Source organism: Stylophora pistillata, chromosome 4 (genome assembly GCF_964205215.1).
Source record: "Stylophora pistillata chromosome 4, jaStyPist1.2, whole genome shotgun sequence".
Lineage (NCBI taxonomy): Eukaryota > Metazoa > Cnidaria > Anthozoa > Scleractinia > Pocilloporidae > Stylophora > Stylophora pistillata.
Window position 1 is genome coordinate 1,952,632 of NC_142522.1, and position 24,694 is coordinate 1,977,325.

General features: G+C 38.3%; 2 protein-coding genes across 4 annotated transcripts; one reads left to right on the forward strand and one right to left on the reverse strand.

Annotated features, from left to right (window-relative positions):
• Positions 1 to 510: 510 nt before the first annotated feature.
• LOC111340755 (Golgi phosphoprotein 3 homolog sauron) lies at positions 511 to 4,379 on the reverse strand. The gene is made up of 3 exons (XM_022947644.2): positions 4,075 to 4,379; positions 3,752 to 3,998; positions 511 to 2,443 (listed from the first exon to the last, which is right to left on the reverse strand). Exons 1-3 carry the CDS (start codon positions 4,258 to 4,260, stop codon positions 2,019 to 2,021), a joined length of 858 nt encoding a protein of 285 aa, XP_022803379.2. The 5' UTR covers positions 4,261 to 4,379; the 3' UTR covers positions 511 to 2,018.
• Positions 4,380 to 11,146: 6,767 nt separating this feature from the next.
• Positions 11,147 to 21,431, forward strand: LOC111340765 (homer protein homolog 1). 3 transcript variants are annotated; one of them, XM_022947661.2, is made up of 9 exons: positions 11,147 to 11,572; positions 13,342 to 13,498; positions 15,567 to 15,698; positions 16,032 to 16,250; positions 18,733 to 18,836; positions 19,031 to 19,187; positions 19,314 to 19,433; positions 20,020 to 20,070; positions 20,491 to 21,431. In XM_022947661.2, the coding sequence occupies exons 1-9, from the start codon at positions 11,499 to 11,501 to the stop codon at positions 20,692 to 20,694; spliced, it is 1,218 nt and encodes a 405-aa protein (XP_022803396.1). In that variant the 5' UTR covers positions 11,147 to 11,498; the 3' UTR covers positions 20,695 to 21,431. The 3 variants fall into 3 exon arrangements, with proteins under 3 accessions (XP_022803396.1, XP_022803393.1, XP_022803397.1); XM_022947658.2 differs by having other exon boundaries at positions 11,147 to 11,541; XM_022947662.2 differs by lacking the exon at positions 11,147 to 11,572 and adding an exon at positions 13,114 to 13,257.
• Positions 21,432 to 24,694: the final 3,263 nt, after the last annotated feature.

Genomic DNA, 24,694 nt, shown 5'->3' on the forward strand with positions numbered 1-24,694 from the left:
CCCCACATGGGATGGCAGTCTAATAGAAGTATTTGCCCCTACCCATCCCCTCTCTCTCCTTTACCTGTCACTTGCCCACTTGCTACATTTTTTCCTCTCCCCAGCCTTCCACTGACGAAAAAAAACAAACAAACCAACAAAGATGACAGCTGTAATTTTGACCAAAAACATACTATGCACCCATTTGCCAAAATTACACCTGCCCTGCAAGCTAACCATTTTCAGAAAGATCTTTAAGCAGCAATGAAATGCATTTCTCTTCACAGGCTAGAAAGTAGGCTCATCCTCGGTGTAAAAACCTGTGAAGCTCACGAGTGACATAAAACTAAGACAACAAAACGTTATTAACAATAGCATACAGCAAAACAATACCTCATGAAACAAAGAAAACCTCGTCAGGTTTTTACACCGTGGATGACCCAGAAAGTAACATAACTCTTTCTAGAATTGGTGAAGAGAAATTTACATGTTCTTTGTTCTCTACGGGATAAATCCACCACAAATAACCTATAAAAGTCTAGCAAAGACAAGCAGTCTTTAATTTTTTTGGCAGGATTTCTACCATAATATTTTTTGTACTTATCAAGGTTAATACTTAGCTGATTAAAATAATAAAACATCAATTCAACAGCTTAACAGTTATGGGCAGCTAACTATACTGTACAGATCGCTTGCCATAAGATTTTCTGTATGAGTGATCAAACTGACCCAAAACTCCTATGGTTTTCTAAAAACTTGATTAGAACATCAACCATTTCTGTAAGAATGCAAAACAAAAAAGCCACCTTCTTAGTCTTTACATTTGTCTACATTTCAGTGAAGTGAAAGTTTCTATTCAACTGAAGTCATCATTTTGAGACATAAATATGGCAATTCTAAAGCACTGTTCTGCAATTTCTGCCTCACAGCAGAGTTTCTGTTGGAAAAAGAAGTGTTTAGGATTTTAAACTTCAAGAGGCAGAATTGTTTAGTCTCTTATGCATCAAAAATCTTGCACACAATATTTTCAAAGGTTTTCCTCTAACAAGCATCTCCTCACTTTCATTATGTTATCGCACAAACTAAATTCCATCTTTCTAGAGCACCCACTGCTAACAAGGCAATACAATAATGCTGCTGTTTTGTTACTTGTTGTTGTAAATCCCAGGTTTAATAAGATGTTCCCTTTAATTTCTTCCCAACAGAATGTATGTAATAAGAGCTAAATAGGATATTACTCAGCTACTTATTAGGGATTACTTAGTATGAACAATGTATTTATACAATTAATGGTATTAAAAATAATAGTTCAATCACAAATGGTCAGCTTATCTACGAAACTTTACACAAAGTCATTGACATATATATATATTTTTCAGACAAATACTAAAATTAATCATTTCAAAACATCCATGGCCTGATATTCTAGAAGTCCATAATGAACACAAAGAACACAAGACTAAAACACATTCAATTCCTTTTTTTTTAATCCAATCCTCGGGTGGCTTATTACTGACCTCAACTGTAACTTCAACTACCTTGCATGACTAATACCAATTACATGTGTCTACATAAGTCCTTGGACAGAGAATAGAGAAACCAAACACCATTTTATATCTAAGTGTATTTAGCACAAGGTAAGCATTAGAATGCTATCCAGTTAACCTATGTTAATTTTGAAACAATGAATGCATACTTAAATGACAAAAGAGAGAATGAATTGAGCACTTTTTCATGTACTCTGAGCTGCATAATTCAAGGAATTAAGGGATAATTTGTGCCCAGTCAATCGCTTACACTGAGCATGTCAAGATGGTTGCATGGTTTTACCATCCTTGTTTATGGTTCATTATTTATCTCATTTAAGTATTTTTCTATCTTATCAAACTGATATTTTGTGGCTTCTCTGACACTGGAGGCAATATTGTGTGTACAGATAATAAATGGAACTGTCATAGCAGACGTCCTTCAAGCGACACATGTCTGTAAAAACCATTTTGTGCAACAGATGAAACCTATCTACATTTACCCACAGTCCTCTATTTAATAAATGCAGAAATAACACACCACATGACCTCATTAGCATTTGGTTTCTGCGCTTGTTCTTCAGGTTCAAGATCTAAAAGGTCCTTAACACGTTTCATTGCGAGTTCATAATCATCATCTGACAGTGGAGCAAATGCATTCTCCAGAACATCAGAGGAGTGAGCAAGATAGATAAGTGACAAAGTCCTCTTATCCATTCGATGAGGATCATTCACCCATTTCGATAAAACAGCCTCTTGCACTTTGCGTACAACTCGCTGTTTGGAAACAGAATCTACTAGCGGGTGGGTAGTCATGTCAAACAGAAGGAAATTCTGTTTCTCAGTTGTAAGAACACCCTTTTCCACAAGATTCTTTGCCAGACGTTCACGGACATTCCTAAGCTGATATCTTAGCTTCAGAGGGTTCCAGGTCTCACCTGTCAAAGAAATAACAGTTGAAGGTCTAATATGCATTCTCCCAAAAATCTCTGAATTTTTTAAGACCTGAGAAAACTGCTTCTTGTAAAGAACATCTTTGACCAAGCCACTTTTTCTCTTTTGAAAGTCTTTCAAAATACTCCTAACAAATAAACCAAGTCTAATGTGTGGTTCAGAAGAGCTCTTTGGCCCAAAATTATTAAAAGAGGCTTTGAAAAATGCACCACTGTGTTTGCTACTGCCAAGATCTAAATACCAATTCTTGGCACTGTGCTACCATACAGTTTGCAAAATTTCAACCATGGGAATTTGATATTGAATAAAACAATTCAACCTAGTTTAGATTTTTTTTCCTTCTCATAATAATTAAGTGTGAAAGTGTACTGATATTGTGTACACATTCCTTTTTTATCAAATCAAGGAGTAGGAATAGGAACCTCTCTAGAGTCTTGTTAATGTTTTGATACTAGGGTAACTATTACCAGGAATTTCAACATAGAACTGGACAACTGCAGCACTTTTGATTGTATGAAAATGATGTAAAAAAAGGGAAAACATTTCAACACGGGACATATGGGCAATACATCTATGAAGTTTAAACAAATTGGGATTGCACTAAACAAATTTCTTTAAAGAAGAACATACATTCTTTACAACAACATATCAAGATGAATAAAAGAGGTCCTATTAGCAACAATTAAACCATCAAACAAACAAACGGTGGCAATGTTTAACGAGTATGGTACTGTGGTCTCAGGCAAAAACCAACGCAAAAAAAATTATTTCAATCGAGTACGTAATTCTGTATCAGTACTTAAAAGTAGTCACACTTCTATCCCAAGAATTAACGTATCTCGTGGATAAATCATATCGGAAAACTTACTCCAGGGTGAGTTTGATTGTAAACTGCAAAATGCTAAATAGTGACACGTTAAAATGTCTCCAGGGCCGACCAATCTCATTACCATATTACCTAAAAGAATGCTGCTCTTTCAGGGAAACCTTCAAAGCTTCTAGAGGGCTAGGGATGCAGTGAATCACTTAACATAGCGTTTATCTGACGCCTTGAACAAAAACTGTGGATCGTCGCTAAAAAAAATTAGTTGAATCATTCGTCATTGTCATCACCAGAAAACGAATTGAAGTGTTTTAAACCGATGTGATTATAAAACATAGAGTAGCTACAGCGTACACTTGAAACACTGAGGTAGATTTATTTGAGCTATGACGAGAAAATAGAACTTCTCTCATAAATATGGCATAAATAATGTGATAGTGTTTCGTTTAACAAACTACAGTCGACTTACCACTTAGGAGTTCTATCCAGTTTTGCGCCGTATCAGGCGGATCAGTTTCTTTGATGTGTTTCAAGGCCTCATCCAGCAAAACATCACCCGTTAGATTATCATTCTTAAAAAGAACACGTCTGTTAAGCAAGCTCTTTCGTCGCATTCCGGTTTTCTCGAGTTCAATTCTTCCTCTTAGACCCAGTTCGATGATCATACATCCGCGCAAGCCCGAAGAAATACAGTCATTCCAAAACGACGTGTAACCCTGATTAGAGAAGCGAAACTTTTCGTTAACAGAGAACTATAAAAATATACACCAAGAACAGGAATAAAAAGACTACCTCTTTGTCTTTTAGTCCCAACAGAAGCACTTCTTCCATCAGAGTGAGCCTGGTCTCTTTCCTATCGCCAGATTCTCCGTCGCTTTCGTAACCTTCGTTCCCTTCGATGTCGGGATTGTCTTCTGGCGTTATTCCGCTAGAGGCTGTACTGCGTTGAACTAGCTGCCCCGTTCTTCTTGTTGCCATTTTTCACCCAAAGAAGAACTAAACAAGCTGGAATGACTACCAGTCACGAAAAGAGTACCATTAGCTCCTTTCCTGTTTTGCCAATATGGCCGTGTTGGCCGGTTTTACAATAGTACGCGATCGAATTGACCCATGGGTAAATAGGCCATACACTCCACCATCCCACCCGACCCTGTACTCGTCAGCTTTGATTTGGAATATTCTACATTTTTCGAGATTTTAAATATCACTAGGACATCTTAGCACTTCATTGTCTTATTTCTTTATATGGCGAGTACTCCAGTGTTTTACAAGCTTCTCCAGGTTTACTTAATTTGTCCTTGAAAATCTGTGAATGTGTTGTTCTACAAAACCGTTTTTCTTTAGCAGAGCCATCACTTGGAGATGTTTTGAATTGGAAACGTAACTTACCACGCAACTACAAATCAGTCCTGGGACCTTAAAGCTGGACAAACAGTAATGCAGATTGAGAACATGTAGATAAAGCCTTCAGTTAATCAAAACACAAAAAACTCTAACATCGTGCAAGGTTGATTATTCACATTTACTTAAGTTAATGTCCCGTAATTCATTGCATTAGCATAGATCATACACTGGGTCATTTCTGCAACTTTTTTTATTCCTCAGTGGAACTCAGGTACAGTAAATTTAGATATGGCGTGCCAAAAAATCTGGATGAAACTGCCGCCAAAGCAAAAGGAAAACCAGGTCTGTTGAGCAATATTACCAGTGCAAAGCGGAAATAATATCTTATCACAAAATGTCGGCAAAAATGAATCGATAAACTAGCGAGATGGGAATATTCAGGAAATAATTTAGGCACTCAAAGAAAGGGGCTCTTGATTTAAAGACATCCGTGTGTCTATGCACTGCCGATCTTTATATAAAAAAAAATGTTTCCTCACTTTCAATAAGATACAAAAACTTTATTTTGGAACGACAGCTGTTGACCCGTGGGCTTCGAGAACGATTTTAACGTGTGCGGGTAGAAGAGCACACGTCTATAAAAAAGATAAAACACAGGTTGCTGGAAACTAATGGGTGCTCATGGGTTTCAACGGAACTTAATCAATACACTTACCAGAGAGTTTATACGCTGTCAAAGTCGTAATGAGTTTGACAGTGTTAAAGGCTTAGTCTCCCCCACCACTCTTCCTCCCCTCCCCCATTAAAAAAAAGGATCAAACGTACCATCTCCAGTTAAGGAAGCAAATGAATTGATGTGAGTATGCAATAAAAAGAGAAACAGCCATAACAACAAAAGCAACAACGTGAACATAACCAGAGGTGTCTTGAAAGCTATTTCGTGATGGAAGAGGATTCATCTGCTGATTTTAATAGGACCAGAGTTTGATAACGGCTCTTATGCGTATTTCAAAGTTTCTAACAATACACCAATCAATTCACATGTCTCATGGCCATACTACTCATTTGTTATTTATTTTAGGAAAGTTGCTTAACAAAAGAAACGCCAGTGCGTGTAAACATAAACAGGTGTAAATTTGAGAACCCTCCAGAAGCTGTCTAGATGAGTATGCTCAAAGGTGTAAAGAACGATCAAGAAAAGCAATTTAGCGCTCTTTTTTCCAAGGAAGTTTGCAGTTGAGTAAGTTTTAACTCGGTTGCTTGGACAACTTTTGCCTTTTTGTCTTGTAGCTGGGGGCGTTCTCAGTGTAAAAGAAGAAACTGATATAAACGCGTAACGACACAAGGTGCGCCGAGTGTTTCACTAGTGGGAACTAAGACACTTGTAAATTAATACGACCAACCACGACATCCGGGAACACTCGTGACACATTGCTCTTGCCACTGGAACATAAAATTCATATTTTCTCCCATTTGGTATTCCCTTTGTATTTTTCGGCACTCGAATATCTCAGTCGTTTCATACAATTACAACGCAGTCCTTCCGTCTCGTGCTTTGTGACAAAGATTTCTTTCTTTTTCTTTCTTTTTAAACGATCAAGTCGAATTAAAAGAAAACCGTTTTTCTTCAATTCTGTCATCCTCTTCTCCCCTTTAGTTCTGTACGTGATACTGTTCTGAAAAATGAGCAGAGTAAAGGGATCTATGGAGTGATTGTAGGGGGAGAGGGAAGGGGGGCCGGGGGGGGCTATTTTCCCCCACGATTTGAAGCGCCCTGAGTTGCAGAGGGAGCAAGAGTATCATTTCCACTCTCTTTTTGAAAGGCTCAGGGACACGGTTAAGATATTTTTATTTATATCTGATATACTAAGCCAGGAGCATTGGGCTTCTGGATAAGCTGAATCTTGTTCCCAGATCCTATTGTGTTACTATAACTGAAATTAGGCTCGCCCGTAAAAGGTCTGGGCACGAGACTAGCTGTTTTGATCGGTTCTTGCCTAAGCACAGGCAGCCCAAGCTCACTGCTAGAAAAGCGGACGTGACTCTTACCGTGTTGCGCAACGTTTTATATTTATAAAGGTTTGTATGGGATGTTATCGGTTTGCCTTAAAAGAGAGAAAAAAATGTCTTGTTTTGAAATAAAATGGACTTACCTTATTACCTTGTTGTTTTCTTTGTTTATTCCTAGCGTCTCAGGCCATTTTGAAGCGTTTTCGGCGAGTTAGCGCTATGTTGGTGTTCAACTGCTTTTAGCAGTTTCTAACTCGCCGAAAACGCTTCAAAATGGTCTGAGACGCTAGGAATCAACAAAGAAAACAACAAGGCAATAAGGTAAGTCCATTTTATTTCAAAACAAGACATTTTTTTCTCTCTTTTAAGGCAAACCGATAACATCCCATACAAACCTTTATAAATATAAAACGTTGCGCAACACGGTAAAGGCTGGTTTTCACTGGTGACGGAGTCGGAGTCGGAGTCGTAATCAGAAGCGTGGAGCGATACGATCTAGTGAAAATCAAACCGACGGAGTCGGAAGCAGAACACCGATTCTGCCTATGATTCCGTCGCTTACGATCTAGTGAAAACTGCATTGTCGGAGTCGGAAGCGGAAGTGGAAGAATAAACCAATCACAATCCTCGATTCCATCTTTCCAAAATGCACAAATAGCCGTAACAAATTTAAACGTGTGAGCTTGACGGTAAAATTACGAAATTAAAAGTTAAAATACTCGATATGAACCTACCGAAAGTACGATTCACGATCACCAAGTCGTAGTTTGCTGACGAGGTTAGCATACTCTTCCTAGGCTGCTCGACGTCGATAGATATCTCGAACCCAAAATTTCTTTCTTTTTCGAACGAGATTATTCCTGCATTGTCTCTGCCTGCACAAAATAATGATTAATAAGAGCCAAAGTTGCTCTTCGTCCGCCATGTTGTCTTTGGCGCCAAAATTTGTACTTTCACGGGCCTGGATTCGAGCATTGTCTTTGGATTATTCTTCCGCTTCCGCTTCCGCTTCCGACTCCGACAATCCAATTTTAACTGGATCGTAAGCGGCGGAGTCATAAGCGGAATCGGAAGAAAATGGGAACGTTCTGATTCTTCCGACTCCGATTCTGTCGAGCTTATGACTCCGCTTACGACTCCGTTTTTCGATTTTCACTAGGTCATAAGCGCTCTTACGACTCCAACTCCGTCGCTAATGAAAACCAGCCTTAAGAGTCACTTCCGCTTTTCTAGTAGTGAGCCTGGGCTGCCTGTGGCCTATGATCTATTAGAGGACAGACGCAAATATGACGTCACTATTTATGACATTTTGCTTATTTATTCTTTAAAACAGATTCTATGTTTCCGTAACGTAACAAATCACAGATGACGTCAAAATGTGGTAAGAATATCAGCGACACACCTGGTTTCACTTCATTTCCCCCATTTTTTGTTCTTACCACATGTTGACGTCGTTTGCAACTAACGTGATTGGCCGGTTGATGCTTGTATGTCTCGTATGCATATTTGAGCTAACGCTACGTAGTTGTATCAGTACGTAGTGCGTTCAGAAGATTGCAATAAAAAAAAAAGGGCTGGTACAAGGAATGAATCCATGTTATACAAAATTGTTCGCAAAACAGAAATCTTAACCCCTACTCATATCTATGCAAAGGGTTGAATAATAATAAGCATAAAGATAAAATTTGAATTACTTTGACAGTTAAGGTTCATAAGCTGCACTGTTACAAAATGCTTTTCTTTCAACTTAATAATTTTTCTTACTCACATTTTCTAGCTAATTTCAGCTTTTCTCTATTCTGCTCTTTCGTCAAATGTTTATTATTCTTTATTATTCCCCTGTGATCCAAAACTATTCATCGAAGCGAGCCACCACGGTTGAACGATAAACTCAAGAACCTGATCAAACGACGCCAGCGTGCCCTTGCAAAAGGAAATATGCACACCTTTCGAATGCTTAGAAATTGCGTGAATCGCGAGCGTAAGATCCGCCGGGCAAAGTACTACGAAGCAAAGGTTAGCCATTTGAGGGAGTGCAAGCCATCCGTGTGGTAGAAAGAGGTGAAAAAGCTCAGCGGCATTTCACCTGCCTCAGAAACGCGTGATGACACCAGCAAGTTACTGCAACACCTAGGTTTTTCACCTGGTGATCTGGCGAATTTCATCAATTCAGCGTTCCCGACTCCAATGCAGAGTTTTGAGCCTCTTACCCACAATCCTTTTGATCCACCACAAATCAACAAAGAAAGTCATGCCGTAAATACGATATCGGAGTTTTCAACCTTTATGAAACTGTCCGCACTCAACCCCTCCAAAGCACAAGGGCCAGACGGCATCCCGGCATGGTTATTAAAAGAAAACGCTGATCTCTTGGCGGGACCAGTCTCTGTGATCCTTAGCTCCTCGTTCCACGAATCCCGCCTTCTGCCTTCCTGGAAAGAGGTTGATGTAGTCCCGGTCCCAAAACAAAGGCCCATTAATGATATTAACAAGCACCTCCGTCCCATTTCTCTCACGCCTATCTTGTCCAAACTCGCTGAAGACCACATTGTTGAGAAATATGTTAAACCAGCCGTTTTACAAAGTATCGACCTTCGTCAATTCGGATCTATTCCCAAATCGTCTACTACACATGCTCTGATCAACATGACGCAACATGACGCAACATGACGCAACATGACGCAACTTGACTTCCGAAAGGCTTTTGACCTTATCAACCATAGTGTTCTCGTTCAAAAACTAGCAACATATGATATTCCGAGTCAAGCCAAAAGCTGGATTGTCGACTTTTTGATTGACAGGAAACAAAGAGTTAAACTTGCTCAAGATTGTCCCTCTGAATGGCGCTCTGTACCATCCGGCGTCCCCCAGGGAACAAAATTAGGTCCCTGGTTATTTCTCATCATGATTAATGATTTGGACACCCCAGCTGATTTGTGGAAATACGTGGACGACACATCTTGTTCCGAAATAGTTACTAAGGGCAGTGAGAGCAAACTCCAAGAAGTTGTGGATGACCTTTCAAGACAAGCGAGTATCGATGGGTTAATAATAATAATAATAATAATAATATAGATTTTTAGAGCGCCATATCCTAAAAGCTCTATGGCGCTTTACAATTTTGAAAATAAATAAAAAGTTACAAAAAACGATAAAAAGCTTGTCTAAAAAGAAGGGTCTTGAGGCTCCTTTTGAATGTGTCTAGTGCAGTTCCAACTGAATGAGGCCAAGTGCAAAGAACTACCAATAGGATTCTCTAACTGCATTCACGATTTCGAACCCCTAGTCCTAAATGGCAAACCCCTTGAATTAGTCACCAGAACTCAAGAGACCCGGAGTTGCACCAAGCGAACTTGTGCAATTCTATGTGACATGTATTAGGCCCGTCTTGGAATACGCAGGTCCTGTATTCCAACGTTCTCTACCAAACTACATCAGTGAAGATTTGGAACGGATCCAAAGAAGGGCACTCAGAATCATCTATCCTGACCTGTCATATGGTGTAGCACTAGAAACAGCTGGCCTACCGAAACTTAACGAGGAGAGAAAAGATTTCAACCAATCTGTTTGACGAGATAATCCGTAACCCCACCCATAGACTCCACAGCCTCATCCCCCAAAGGAAGAGTTGTAGATACGCACTGAGGCGCAAAAGTGATTTCACTCTCCCCATATGTAAAACCGAACGCTTGAAGAACAGTTTTATTTTTAGCCATATTTGTAAGATGTAGATAATTTTCCTTCTTTCTTAATGACGAAGTTGTAATATTTTATACTCCTTTTTTTATCATCTGTATTTGTAAATATTCCGTAATTCGGCCTATGGCTGCAAGGTGTTTATAATAAAGTATCTATCTATCCATGTTTCTTAGTATCTTAGCCGTGCTTAAGTCCACCGCTGTTTTTACTAGTTCCTCGCTAGATAGTTTCTTGAGTTTTCCGAAAAACTCTGCGAAAAAATTAATCCATAGTTCAATACATCCCTAAATTTTTTTTAGATTATCAATAACAGTTCCTTCTTTTAGTGGTCGGCACATTTTTTAGTGGCATCTGCCGTTGCACATGGAATTACTTCCCTAGACCATTGCAGCAAACGCTTTCACTAGCTTGCCATCTCTATGGGTAACAAAAGCCGGCGGAAGGCTAAGTTTCTGCGGGGTTTTTGAACAGCGGACAGTCGCTTTGGAAATTCCAAAGCCATTCCATAGATTCCTTCCAGGCTTAGAGAAAAAGGAAATTAGAAATAAACAGAAAATTGTGTTCTGACGCAATAACCTGTAGAAAGGCAGGTTATCTGTATCATTAAAAACGATGGCAGATGAAAGCTTTCGAGCATGCAAACCTGACTGCTTCGTTTAGGAGTGGTTTCTGATATTGAAAGAATTGTTGATAAGTTTTTTGTGTTATGATAATTAAGGGAATGAATTGCGAAAGTTCTTTTCTTCGCCTAACAAAAGAATTCCAACTGCTCAATGACCCTTCCGTTTCATGCACTGTTTAACGCACGTCTGAGCTGTTTAGCGGCTTTAAAGAGAGCTAAGTGAGTTATAATGATAGTTGGCTCGCTTGAACAACTTAACAAAAGTTGCTCGAAACTTTTTTAACACCACAACAGCCGCAATAGCCGACTGAAGCTCACAAGACTATCATTTACTCTCATTAGAGCGTGATTGACAATAATTCCAGTTTAAGGAAACAAATACAAAAAGACTGTTTGCTTTGACGCCGTGAATGATCTGAATTACACAAAGAAGCCGGCCAGGACGTCACAATGTTTAAACAAGTTCGCTCCCGTTTGAGTCTTTCGCACAAAGAGCCGCTGGAAATCGTGTTTGACCCTCCTAGCCAATTCACGGATTTGAATGGGGCTGCAATGGACTACCAGCACAATCTTCCAAGACCACAGTAAGAACTCGATAAGTTGTTGTCCCGTTCGGTAGGAGTACTTACTAAATTTTGGTATTTTACGACGAGTTTCAGCAGTTTCTGTTTGTTTTCTTGACACCGGTCAGTTACATTCACTTACTTGCATACTTGTACCTTTCCAGCAATGGAAAAATCTTTCTTTTAACCGCATACATGTGTCAGGTAATGTCTTCACGACCTTTTTCGGTTGAACAGACTCCTATAGTGGAAAATTGTTAATTTACTGAACAGCTTCAAGTTAAACCAGATTGAAACAGACGCCAAACTAGCAAAGTTGTCAGATCTGCTGAAGTTACCAATTTTGCATTATGTTTCCTGAAAATTAAGTAAATTCCACACTTTTTCGCCCGCGCGATTGACCCGGCTAGTTTAGACCTTAACTTCAGTAGCGGGGTATTTGCAGTCCTTGCGAACAACAGTTGAAACTCAAAATAGCATTTTTTCAAAAATAGCTTTATATATACGTAGCAGTAGAGATCAGACTACGTAATCCTCAGAGATATCTATCTGGATATTATAGTCTTACATGTATAATCGATCCTTAGATAAATATAGATTGATTATAGATAGATTGAAATGATTATAATTATTCCAGCCTTAAAGTAAATTCCCAGTTTTACTACATTCAGCTCAACTCGAGTTATCACTCTTAAAGAATCATCTTCAATTTGCGGTCGAAGGTACGCCTCAAATTCGAAAAGCACAAGTCGCAGATTTTAACTCAGATTTTCCTGTAATGACATCTACAACCGAGTTGAATGACGTAAAAAATCATAAGTGTTTTCCAACGCTGGGGGTCACAATAGTAACGTAAAGATTAAATATCTCTTAGTGCTTTTGCAATATTTGCTTGTTGCCATTTAGCTTAGCAAAAATATTACGGTAGATAAATATAGTATTGAAGCCCAAAAAACTTGGCTGTAATATATAAAACTAAATCTGAAACTTTATTATTTTTGAAAAATTATTCACTACTGTTTATCTATTTTCCATGGTCACAAGTTTATGCAAACTTACTGGATGTGATATTTCTAGAATTAAGAGACCCTTTTGATTTTAGTCTTTTGGTATTCCCCAAGCAGACATTGATTTAAAAATGTCGAAACCAATTCCAATATATATTAAGGAGTAATTTCCTTCTCGTGTGAATTTCGAGAAAGTCATTTTTTTTTTTAACCAAGAGCTATAAAAAGGCAGGAAATCACTCATTTTTATCAGGAATAACTTCATTATTTTTCTCATGAGGGACTGCTTTTTATCTCCGATTTGCTGTCGGTGTTCTCATAAAGCTTTTGTGTTTTTGTTCCTTTGCTTGCACACAATATAAATAATATAAAATTTGGCTGCAAAGTCGGAAAATAAATAGTGTCATTGGTTAAATCTTTTGTATCTATAAAATGAACTTTTCGCCTTTAAGAAACAAAATTTAAAGTAGGAACTGAGGTCTTAAGTTAGCTATATCTGAATATTTGTTTCGATTTTGTTGAGTATTTTGATGTCCTTTTACTAAAAAATTACGAAATTCGTAAGTTCGTGGGTTCGTAAAACAAAGCGGAATCCAAGTTGCTGGCGCGGTTACCTAGACACAGAGCGTGAATAAGATCCGTCAGTTGACATAGAAGATGAAGAACATCTTTCAGTAAACTGAGCTCGGACAGGACATTACAGCTTAAAAATAGCCTAGTTATCCATGGGGTAAACTGCCTTTTTACTTCAGAATGTGGTCATAATTTAAACGGGAGTATATTTTGATTTGTTATTAATGTATTTCCTCCATAGGGAGCAACCGGTGTTTTCGACACGGGCCCATGTCTTCCAGATTGATCCTGCAACGAAAAAAAGCTGGCTACCCTGCTCCAAACAGGCGGTAACTGTATCATTTTATTATGATCCTAACCAAGGAACACACCGCATCATATCTGTCGATGGCACAAAGGTGAGAAATGGCAGTATTCACGAGATGGGTCGCCTTGTGTTGATAAGTAAATCTTTATTTATTCGCTATTCTTGGAGACAACCTCTTTGCGATATCTTGTTAATGATCTCAACGTTATTGCTCACTAATCATGAACAAACATTGCTGTAAGCTGTTTGGTGGGAAATTATCCCAAAGGAAGTTGCAATGGTGAAAGTTTTGTTGTATTTTCCTGTTATGAAGGAAGCCAGTTTGGTTTCTTTGAACAATATGGCATCTCGCCAAAACTGAAGTGTTTGACAATAGTCTTCTGACAGAAACTATACATTTACCAAAAAAAAAAGTTTTCGTAGCAATTGCTAGACAACAAGTGCTTTGGAGTAGCTTTTTGAAGTTATAGTCTCGTAAATTGAGTATAATCACTCGACAAAGAAATCAATTTTATGCATTCCTGAAGTGCAGCAAATGAAATTCACAATCAAGTAGCCTTGTCAAAGGTTATAATTATACCGCTGATTTGATTTTTTTCAACATTCCTCCTTTGCAAATAGACGTCTGTGTCTATGAATTAATGCGTGCACAAAATTTTACGTTTTACCAATCTTATCTCTCCGATAAAGAAAGCAGATTAATGGAAAATTGTGAGTTAAGCTAATTTATTGATATATTTGAAACCTGATGACGAATCGATCAATAAAATTAGACCTGTAAACATTTTGTTACGGTTTCACGATTTTGAATTGAAAATTTAAACAAAGAAACGTCGAGAATATTGCTTTTAGATTTATTGCTCGTTAGGCTTCATTTAGTTTCACATTAATTTACCTCACAATGGAATTTTTGGTTATTTTAAGGCTCGTATGTATTGATGCCACGAGACGTAACCAACTATGGGAACTCAAATTTGTAAATTAATGTTTTTTTTTTTTTAACGCTCATATGATCACCACGCAAAACTCCTCGCAATTTTTTACATAAGTAGTAATGAAGCCAATTATTTGTCAATTGTAATCAGTTCAGCACTTTTTTGGTGTTAACAACATTGAAGTCAAATATAGTTTCGACTACAAATGTGTGAATATTGTATTGATTGGGCTGCTTTTGGTCATAATTGAAAATGTCCTCTTGAAATTAAAAGCTATAGTTTCTTTTATATTTTTTGGTGTGATGGTAGTGTGATGAAATTTACTCACATGATACTCTAAAAAGCGTAACCCAGGGCACAGCTGAAAGTGTTCTTGCATCATGACAACCTGGCTAGATTTAGTTTTAATGGATAGTTTTTATTTATTTTTCCAGGTAAAAACAAAACAAGGAGAATTTTCACCTCCTTCACCAAGAAGACACCAGTGCATGGTGGCATCTTCTCTTCCCCTTCCCCCTCCCCCTTCCCCTTCCCCCTCCCCCTTCCCCCTCCCCTTCCCTTTCCCTCCCCCTCCCCTTTCCCTCCCCCTCCCCTTTCCCTCCCCCTCCCCTTTCCCTCCCCCTCCCCTTTCCCTCCCCCTCCCCCCCACCCACAACTCACAGGTGTCATGAATCTAATTTTAGTAATCTTAATTAGTATAATTTGAGAGCTGAGCAAAGAGTTTCCAGTCATCTGATTGGTCGAGCGGTTCCTTATATGACGCTATATAAACTGCTCCACGCGGTTTATGTAAAATGTTTTAAGTGAGATGTTAATAAATGTTACTAAAATGTTATGATTTTAGAAATTTCTCTGTTGTTAAGCTCTGAAATTATACTAAAACAATTATTCGCCTCAGGTTCGGTGAATATTGTCGAATAATCCCCTCGACTTCGTCTTGGGGATTATTCGACGATATTCACCTTGCCTTCGGTGAATAATTGTTAAATATCATATGTTATAATTTTCTCACAAATACCCCGATTGGATATGAATTTTAAGAAGGTTATATTGTGTGTCCTAACACATCAAAGTCAAATTTTACCAGATATTCTTTCCTGATGAGAGAATTTAGGGACAAAATATTGGAAAGTAAATTTGTGTATGACGTAGAGATTCAATATTCTTTCTCGGGTTAATTTTGGTTTGTCAAGTTACTAAAAGGTTTTTATCATCCCTTTTCAGGTAATTATCAACAGTACTGTATTACCAAACATGACATTCACCAAGACATCACAGAAGTTTGGCCAGTGGTCAGATCCCAGGGCAAACACTGTATTTGGTTTAGGATTTCCATCAGAAGCTGAACTCAACAAGGTTAGAAAAGAAAGTCTGCTCTCTGATTTTGTGTTCTAAAATTCCAAGTAAAAGCCTCAGGGTTCTTTACTTCTAGATGTGTTTAAGTTGTCTCAACTGCCATTTTGGAAGTTAACTCTGCATACAAAACTGCAAAAAGTCTGGATCCTATTCTGTGTTCAAACCACGAGGGCACTTTGTCATCCAACAAACTGAATAAAGTCAGGAATGAAAGCTTAAACCTTGTAGACTCTAGTATCCTCTTTAGAATTGTGGGGTTGCAACAGTCTGTACATAAGAGCTTAAGCTGAACCTAATAGATTTAGTTTTAACATCACCTCTTGTGACAATTAGTTTGCAGAGAAGTTCAAAGAAGCTAAGGGTGGCTCAAAAGCAGCTGTGGGCAACAACAATGGTAACTCCAATTCATCTCCAGCACCTGTCAATGCAGTTACTACTAATGGCACATCAAGTGGGTCCGTAAATGGAACAGCAGAGTCCCCTCACAGCACACCTGGTGTTGGTCACAAATCACCATCAGTAAAAAGTAACTCATCTGCCAGCAGTGGTGAGGTATGTACAAAAATATTCATGTGTTAGGAGTTAGCAAAGAGGGATCCTTAATTAAGTTTCACACCCAAGTTTTAGAAAAATTCAGGCATCACCTCTACTTTAAAAATATTTCACACATCACAAACTTGAAAGAAAAAATCTTCAAATCTGACCTTACCTTGCCTTTCTGTAGAAATTCACGTCATGTTTTAATTTTGGGCTTAATAACATGTCACATATAAACCCTTTGCTTCCTTCTTAGGAGGTTACTGAGAATGTGACTATAAAGATGCCCGTCAATTAGATTTTTTGGAGAATGTTGTCATCAAACAGCTTCTGTTTATATTATTTTTATTAATCTTGTTAAATAGTGATCAGATGATCTGGCAAAGATATGAGGTGTAACAGAAACTTCTGACCATGCAGAAAGAATTTCAAATATGTCTCTTTTTTCGTTAAGTTTGCCATGAACTCACTGCCAAAGTTGTATTAAGGGTCCTGAAATTTTACTCTAGCAATTTTTCTTTGTTCCTTTTTATTTTTCTTAAGTTTTTCTATGACATCCCACTGTTTGAAAACTTATTTGATTGATACTAAGCAATGGGAAAATGAAGTTAATTTCTGATTAGCAGTTTTTATATCAGCTAGGCTTTTTTTCACAACTTTAATACTATTTCTGAAAACCCTAGTACAAAAGTCTGCTCGAAATTGTGTGCTTTTTGAAAGAAATTGGCTGTACAACTATATAACTTACAACAAGCAATCTTATTTAAGGTAGCTTACCTTAAATTTTGTGATCTAGAATTGAATTGTTTCTGACTGTTTGAAGAATTGAGAAGTCCATAGTTTTTAAAAATGGATTCTGCCATTGATAAAATTTGAATGTTTTTCCAATTTAGGATGAAATGAGTTATTCAAGTTTTTGTGCTCTTCTGATATTGATCTTTTTTTTATGTTTTGTTAACCTGGAGGGCTAGTTTGTGCTTTTTAAAAGTTTCTTACCTGTTTTAGATGTGACAGTAGTCTCTTTGTCTTGTGAATGTCAATGGTATCTTACAAATATAACATATTTGAATGTCTCCTTTTCAGTTAGAGATTTGCTTTATCATCAATTGAATAAAATATTGGCCTGGTTAGAAGTTATGGTTGAACGGCTGTTTTCTTGACACCAAAGTGCCGATGAAAACTATCTAGTAAACAGAAGACCTGAAAGCTCTTTGCATTTAAATGTGATTCTTTGAGGCATTTTGGCTACTACACGTATAACATTTCGACTTATTGACCTGACAATGCTTTGACGCACCTTTGTTATAACAACCATATTTTTATGGTAAAGTTTACTTAAATGGACTCAAGCTAATTTCAACTACAAAACTTCATTTACCCCCCTCAGTTGCAACAATGAAATCAATGACCATAATTTCACTTAAAAAATACAATGTGGCAAATTTTTGATGCTAGATAATTGAAGCTTTTCAAATTATTTCCTTGCAGATGTTTTAAAATGGTCGTGACAGATTGTCATGACCATTTTCAAAACAATAATTTTCAAAAGACAAATTAAAGTCTAATGCTTAATGATTCATGATTGTTGCAGAGGACACTTCTTTGCCAAACTTGAGTTTGTAGAGGTTCATAAGTTGCATGTTTAAAACAGTTGGTTTCACATCTTTGTGTATATTCATACATCAACATATTTTAAAAATCACAGCAGGCCAATAATTGTTGTCATGTGTGACAGATGACTTGTTATGATTAGTTACTTAACAAAAGGCTTTCTATGCATCCTATGCAATACTACTAAAAATACTTAATAATTTCAGTAGCTATATCATCATTCAAGGCACATATCCTAGATATGAGATTTTTTTTCTGAATCACATCAACTTACTTTGTGGCTTCTGTTGAGTTGAGAGGAACAAAATGGAAAAGTTTGTGAAAAGAAAAGTATCCTTACCAGCATCATTTAAAATGAAAATTCCTGTAAAGGTACATTCACAAAATTCTAAATATTATACATTCCTCAATTCCTGTATACATAGCGCAGTTTTGCATGACTGTGTAAATTTTGGCTGTTTTCTTAAAAGACATATTGAAGCCATTAATTTTATTTAAGAACAGGGTACAGTGCACATAACTAAATGTTCTTGTCATGGGATTCCTTTGTCCTTCCAGTTTTGGTTGGAAGATATATGTTTAAGTGCTTAAGAAATTTTTTCAAAAGTTTATAGAGGTCTGACATTCTGTGAAATTGGGCATGACTCAAATATAGTCACCTCTACTAGTTCTTTTGTGTTTGTGGCTAGAACTGTTCTAAGTACTTCAAATTCAATCAGCTCCTACATATAGCTTTATCTTACACCCTTTAGAAGTAGGATAAGAAAATTTTACTTACTAGATGTGGCGAAGTGTTCATTATGGTAAGGGAAATCTGTCGGTATTTACACTGCATTGTTGTCAAGCTGAGGTGGTTGAGATCATCTTAAACTGAATTAAATTTTAGGATGAATCAAAAGAATCAGCTGGGATCAGTCATAAACCGATTGGAAACACCGAATCTCATTTGAAGTATGAGAATGATCGATTGAAGATGGCTCTAGCTCAAAGGTAGGTGAAATGAAAGTTTGGTACTTTTATCTGTGAAATGCATTGGAATGCAAACCTTTGGTCCAGTAAAGCACAAAGAATCACCAGTACACAAGTTAGAATTCTTGCCAAATGTTTATTGCAACACAGTAATTACTCTGATGAAGGAGTCTGGTCATGTGTGTGTGAATCTAACTCCATAAATGTTACTGCAGTTCAGCCAATGCTAAAAAATGGGAGGCAGAGCTGACAACATTGAAGAATAATAATGCAAGGTTAACAGCAGCCCTACAGGAAAGCACAGCTAACGTTGAAGAGTGGAAGAAGCAGCTTAATGCCTACAAGGAGGAAAATGGTAAACTCAGGAAAAAGGTGAGCTTTCTAAAATACCTTAAGAACATTCCAAGTTTTTTTGTGATCAATTTTTTATGGTAAACTTGGTGTTTAATAGCAGAGGCATTTTAACTATTAGCTTATAGATATTTCCTTTCTTAAAAGGTCCATGAATTAGAATCTTCAGACCAACTAAGTGAGAAATATAATTCCCTGACGCAAGAGAAACTCACCCTGGATGGCCGTGTAATTCAGCTTGAGAGCATGATCAGACAGAAGGATGAGGTGAGAGAGGCAAAACACTGTATATTGTTAGAATGCAGCATGCTGCCTGTATACTCAAGTATGGTTATCTATAGTCTAGTTTAATTTATTCGCCACAGGAATGGCAGTAGAGAGGAACAGAACTTTCGTTCCAGTTGACACCTAACCCCTTTATTACCCACCCATCCCCCCCCCCCCCCCGGAGGACATCCATCACACAGTAATCTTGTGTGTGGGAAATTAATGTCTCCTACCCCAACCCTGCAGGAGACAGGACCTCCATTTATCGTCCCTATCCAAGAAGACTAGAAAGTCTAACCATTTGCAGATATTATTACAAAGGCAGCACTTTCTTCTCAGTTAATTAAAGACTCTGAGTGTTGGTCTGGCTGGATTTGAACTCTCGACCTCCCGCACAACAGTCCGGCGCTCTACCAATTGAGCTAACCGGGAGGCATCTTTTTACATCTTGATAGTGTACAAGGAACCATATTCTGTTTCTGTCAAACCTTGCCATCACATGAAGTGACCTTTTGCAGTTCACCTTAAAACTCCTCATAAAGCCTTCTTTGGTTAATAATACCAGTTTTGTTTCCTTACTTTGCAGGACATCACCTCTTTGAGACAAGCAAAGGCAGAACTCACAAACCAGAACCAGGTTGGTCACAAACTCAGTGATTAAAAATGGCCTTTTCCCTGTTTTGTTCTTTATACATTTCCTATGGCACCAACAATTAGTATTTAGTGAATGATTGAGTTTTTTCAAGTTTGCAACCATTTCCTTAATTCTCACGAGTCTGATGTTTGATTCAGCAGTGATACCTCACTGAGAAATTAGAGGTTAGTTATCCTCAAGGGTTAAAGGTCATCCAAACAGAGGGCTACTTGCAAGCTATCAGCGGCAGAGTATCCCATCTAGAGGTTCAGTAGCAAGCAGACTGTATTGTCCAAAAGAAAGGTGGCAAAAGAAATCTGGGTCATCTTGGGCAGGAGGCTTGCAAAATGAACCCTTAGCTAGTAATTCATCTTTGGGTTGAGAGCATTTATTTACAAATAACTTGTTATTTGTTTCCTTTAGACATTACAACTTGATAATGAAAGACTGCAGTTAAAAACAGAAGAGATGAGCTTGCACATGAATGAGACAGCTTTAAATGAAACACGTGTGAAAGAGTTGACTGAATTGCAACAAGAGCTTGCTAACAAAGTTGAGGAGATGAGTGCACTCAGTACACGACTAGCAACAAGCTTGGAGATGGCGCCCCCTTTAACAGAAAGTTGAATCTTTGTAAAGTGAATTTCCAGCCTTTTACAACTTTAGCTATCAGCTGCAGAACAACAAATTAATTTATTTATAATAATCAAATGATTAGTAGGTAATAAGCTGTTTAAATTGCTAAAGTGTGGTGTATAATGTGTTTAGTTAACCTAAGATAATTAGGCATGTGTGGTCTTAAAATTTGGTGGGCATTATGTAAACAACGCGACTTATATGCAAATTCCATACTATGCAGCCTGGGAATTTTGTGTTGTGAAATTCTCATAGTTTAAGTCTTCTGCTGAATGTTTGATTCCTGTTACAAGAGGGCCAATATTATATCATTTATCAAGCCCTTTCATATTGTAGCAAAATTCACCTTGTTGTGGGGTATATTCTGTGAGGTTTCAGTAATTTAGAAAATTTTGAAGCCATCATTTGAAGCATTTAGATTTATTACACTTTATACTCAACACAATGATTGTAAAGAAGCTTCAAAATGGCAGTAGATTATTTACTTTTTTGTTATCAATTTCTTTTTGTTTTTTATTGCAAGAGGGAAAAGTTTAAGTGAATTGAATTCTAATGTACAAAAATGTGTACATTAATACTGTAAGTAACAATAATATATTGCCTAATGGTGACATTTAAACGAGTGTGTGATTTCACTAGGGTCAAAACTTAATTAAAATGATAACAAGAGAGAAGTTGTAAAAATGGTGAATATGAATACTTCAAATAAAATCGAGTAGCTGCTGATAGTAATGTTTAGCTTTGCACCATTACCCACAGTAAACAGTATGAACAAATATCTGACTGCAACATGGGATTGATTAATTACTTCATGCTCCTTGCCTTTTCATGGTTTGTTATTTAGAATTTAAAGGGGCTAGGACCCTCTATTTCAGGTACTTGTGAGTGAAAGGAAAGACAAAGGGTCCTTAAGTCCATAAAACAACTGCCGTAAATGGCAGCATGGGCAGAGTAGTTGCATATGCCTACAGCTGAGCCTGTTACCATGAACCTACCTGAATTGTCAGTGGACTAACTCCACTGCTAACAATCAAGGGTAGGGATTGGACGGTTACTTTAAATAGCCACAAATACAACCATCATGTAGTCTCTTCAACCTCTGTGGTCATTTGTATTGTAGGAAAGGGAATAGTGGAAGCTGAGAAATTGGTTGTAAAATACAAATTTAAAAAGAATGTCAGTTCAAGGCCAAGTTGTGTATAACTGGAGTAGCATTTCCGGGACTCAAAGTGACCAGGAGTATTTCCTTTTTTTTATAGACGTTTATTGAGAAGAATACCTTAATAGCAGCTGGAAGCTGAATTGCAAAGGTGTACAAATTATGTAATAGAACTATACAATAAAATCAAACCTAAAAGGGAACTAATTTACATATACAATTGTAATAAATGTTAGTTAAAATGTCTTGCGCTTGCCGGAATGAAAGTATCTCTGAACCGATTTGTTTTAAAGGAAACTCTAAATGGTCTGCGTTGTCGTAACTCCATAAGTTGACGTCGGTTATCGAAAGGGAGTAAGTGGTACAAACAATCCAAGGGATTGGAGACGATGTTGTTAAAGAATTTTAAGCAAAGGTCTTCTCTCCGATCCCTTAGGGTTTTCAGCTCTGCCATCTGAAGCACTTCTCTATAATGATTATCATAACCGTATATAATTTTCAAGGCTCTCTTTTGGACACGCTCTAAACCTAAGCTCAAATAATTGGGGAGGCTATAATGGTAGACCTGACATCCATAAAGTAAGACAGATTGAATACAAGCAACATAAAAATTAACTAATTCAGGTGATGGTACCTTAGCTCGCTTTAACTGAGTTAAAAAGTAAAGGCGCTTAGCGGCCTTTTTAATCGTCTCAGTAACGTGAGTGTTCCACTTGAGGTTGTCTTGAAAATACACACCCAGTAATTTTACGACACTAACGGCACTAACCTTAGAGCCATTAATTTCTATCAGATCGTAGGAAGGAGGGGAGCGCACAAAGGAAACTCTTAGCTCATTACATTTTTTCGGATGGGGTTGAAATGAATTGAGTGTTGACCAGGTAGCTACTTCGTTTATCAGACTGAGCATTGCTAGGACCACCCTTGCTTATGATTTCATACACTGTCGTGTCATCTACATATTTTATACAATCACTGGCTGATGGTACTTTCAAATCGTTTATCATAACCAAGAATAGCCACGGTCCCAATTTTGTTCCCTGCGGTACTCCTGCTCGGACCGATCCCCACTCTGAGAGACAATCGTGTGCAAGTTTGACCCTTTGTTTCCTATCTTTAAGAAAGGCTATTATCCAATTAATGATGTAAGGGTTAATGTTGTAGGTCGAGAGTTTCGATAACAAGAGGCTGTGGTCTATCAGATCGAAGGCTTTTCTATAGTCCAACGCAAAGATTCGCACGGTGTTCCCCGTTCCGTCTGTTGCTTGCGCCCAATTGTGCACCAGATTTATTAATGCGTGCGCAGTGGAGGATCCTGGAATACACCCAAATTGATCGGGTTCCAGGCGTTTTAGAAGTGCTGGTTTCACATGTTCATGGACGACGTAATGTTCGGCAATTTTGGACAACGTTGGCGTCAATGAAATAGGTCTCAAATCCTTCGCCGCATCCTCAACTATCTTTGTTTTGGGAAGAGGGGTGATGTTTGCACATTTCCAAATGTCCGGTAAAGTGCCTTGACTAAAAGAGGAATTGATGATACAACGAAGGGGTTGAGCGAGTTCAGGAGCGAAGTCACGCAAGACCCAGTTTGGGATATTATCTGGGCCCCCAGCTTTGGAGGAGATGACCGTACTAAGGCATTTGAAGGTAGCTTCCAGTGAAATAATGGGATTTTTAAAACCCTCAGTGCTCACAGTTTCGATATTATCTAAAAGTGGGTCAAACGAAGCTTGAGGTTCCAGCAGAGCTGTATTGATTTCATTAGCCAAGATCTTAAGGTTGATTGAGGTAGCTGGTTTACTTGCTAGGAGCTGATTTGCGACACTTGTAGATGTTTTGTTCATTCCACATAACCGCCTACATTCGGACCACCACATTTTAGGATTGTTTTCGGTCAAAACGCTGACTTTAGTGTTGTAATAAGAGCGTTTGCAGAGCTTCCGTTCCCTGTTTACTTTGTTCCGGTAGTAGTGGAACAATGGTTTGTTGTCTTGGTAATATGCTCTTTGACGGTGTGCTATAAGTGCCTTGAGTTTGGGTGAAATCCATGGTGCGTCGTTTCGGTGGAACTTAACTCGCTTTTTGGGAAGGATAGAATCTAACCCTATGTGAATTAGGTGACTGAAGTGAGCATACTGTTCTTGGACGCTATCTATAGTGTCGATTAATGACCAGTCGACCCCCGTCATATAACGACCAAAAGCCTGTTTGGACTCAGCGTTAACAGCACGTTTTTTTTTTTTTTTTCTGTTTTTCAGGCGCCCCCGGCCACGGACCCTTTAGTGCAATGGTCAGTGCTGCAACGGCCGGACGACATATATACTTAACGGAACCGGAGTGCAATGGTTCCGCCGAGTAACGCCTGAAGGAGGGTACACCAGTACGCCAAAATCGCCCAGGAATCGAACCTGGCCCCCCGGAAGCGCTCCCCGCCTAACGGGGCACCTGAACAGTCGGGGTGTGCAAGGACTGCTGTTGGGTAACGAGTCCCATAATGCAGAGAACTACATGCTATGAGACCCTAACCCGCGTCAGCACGTGTAGTAACCGTTCTCTCCCGTTTCTCTCAGCGTTAACAGCACGTGTAGTAACCGTTCTCTCCCCCCTAGATGGGATGCTAGTCAGGGTACCCCCTTCCACACCCCCCAACCATTTATAATCCTGGGGAGAGAGAGGCATGGTGAGAGTAAAGTAACTTGTCCAAGAACAGAATACAACAATCCTTCTGAGTAGGATCCCAAGAAAGAACCTCTTAATTTGGAACCCAGTGCAAAAGAGAGAGAGAGGCCCCTGAGACTCCCACAAAATACAACTTAAAGAGAACATCTA

Bases quoted from the DNA above. Each gene is read 5' to 3' on its own strand.
- LOC111340755 (XM_022947644.2), bottom strand. From the start codon at position 4,260: ATGGCAACAAGAAGAACGGGGCAGCTAGTTCAACGCAGTACAGCCTCT. The intron at 3,999-4,074 runs GTAGTCTTTTTA...TTCTCTAATCAG, and splicing joins TGGGACTAAAAGACAAAGAG to GGTTACACGTCGTTTTGGAA. The intron at 2,444-3,751 runs GTAAGTCGACTG...TTTCTTTGACAG, and splicing joins CTGGATAGAACTCCTAAGTG to GTGAGACCTGGAACCCTCTG.
- LOC111340765 (XM_022947658.2), top strand. From the start codon at position 11,408: ATGTTTAAACAAGTTCGCTCCCGTTTGAGTCTTTCGCACAAAGAGCCG. The intron at 15,699-16,031 runs GTTAGAAAAGAA...TGTGACAATTAG, and splicing joins CAGAAGCTGAACTCAACAAG to TTTGCAGAGAAGTTCAAAGA. The intron at 18,837-19,030 runs GTAGGTGAAATG...ATGTTACTGCAG, and splicing joins AAGATGGCTCTAGCTCAAAG to TTCAGCCAATGCTAAAAAAT.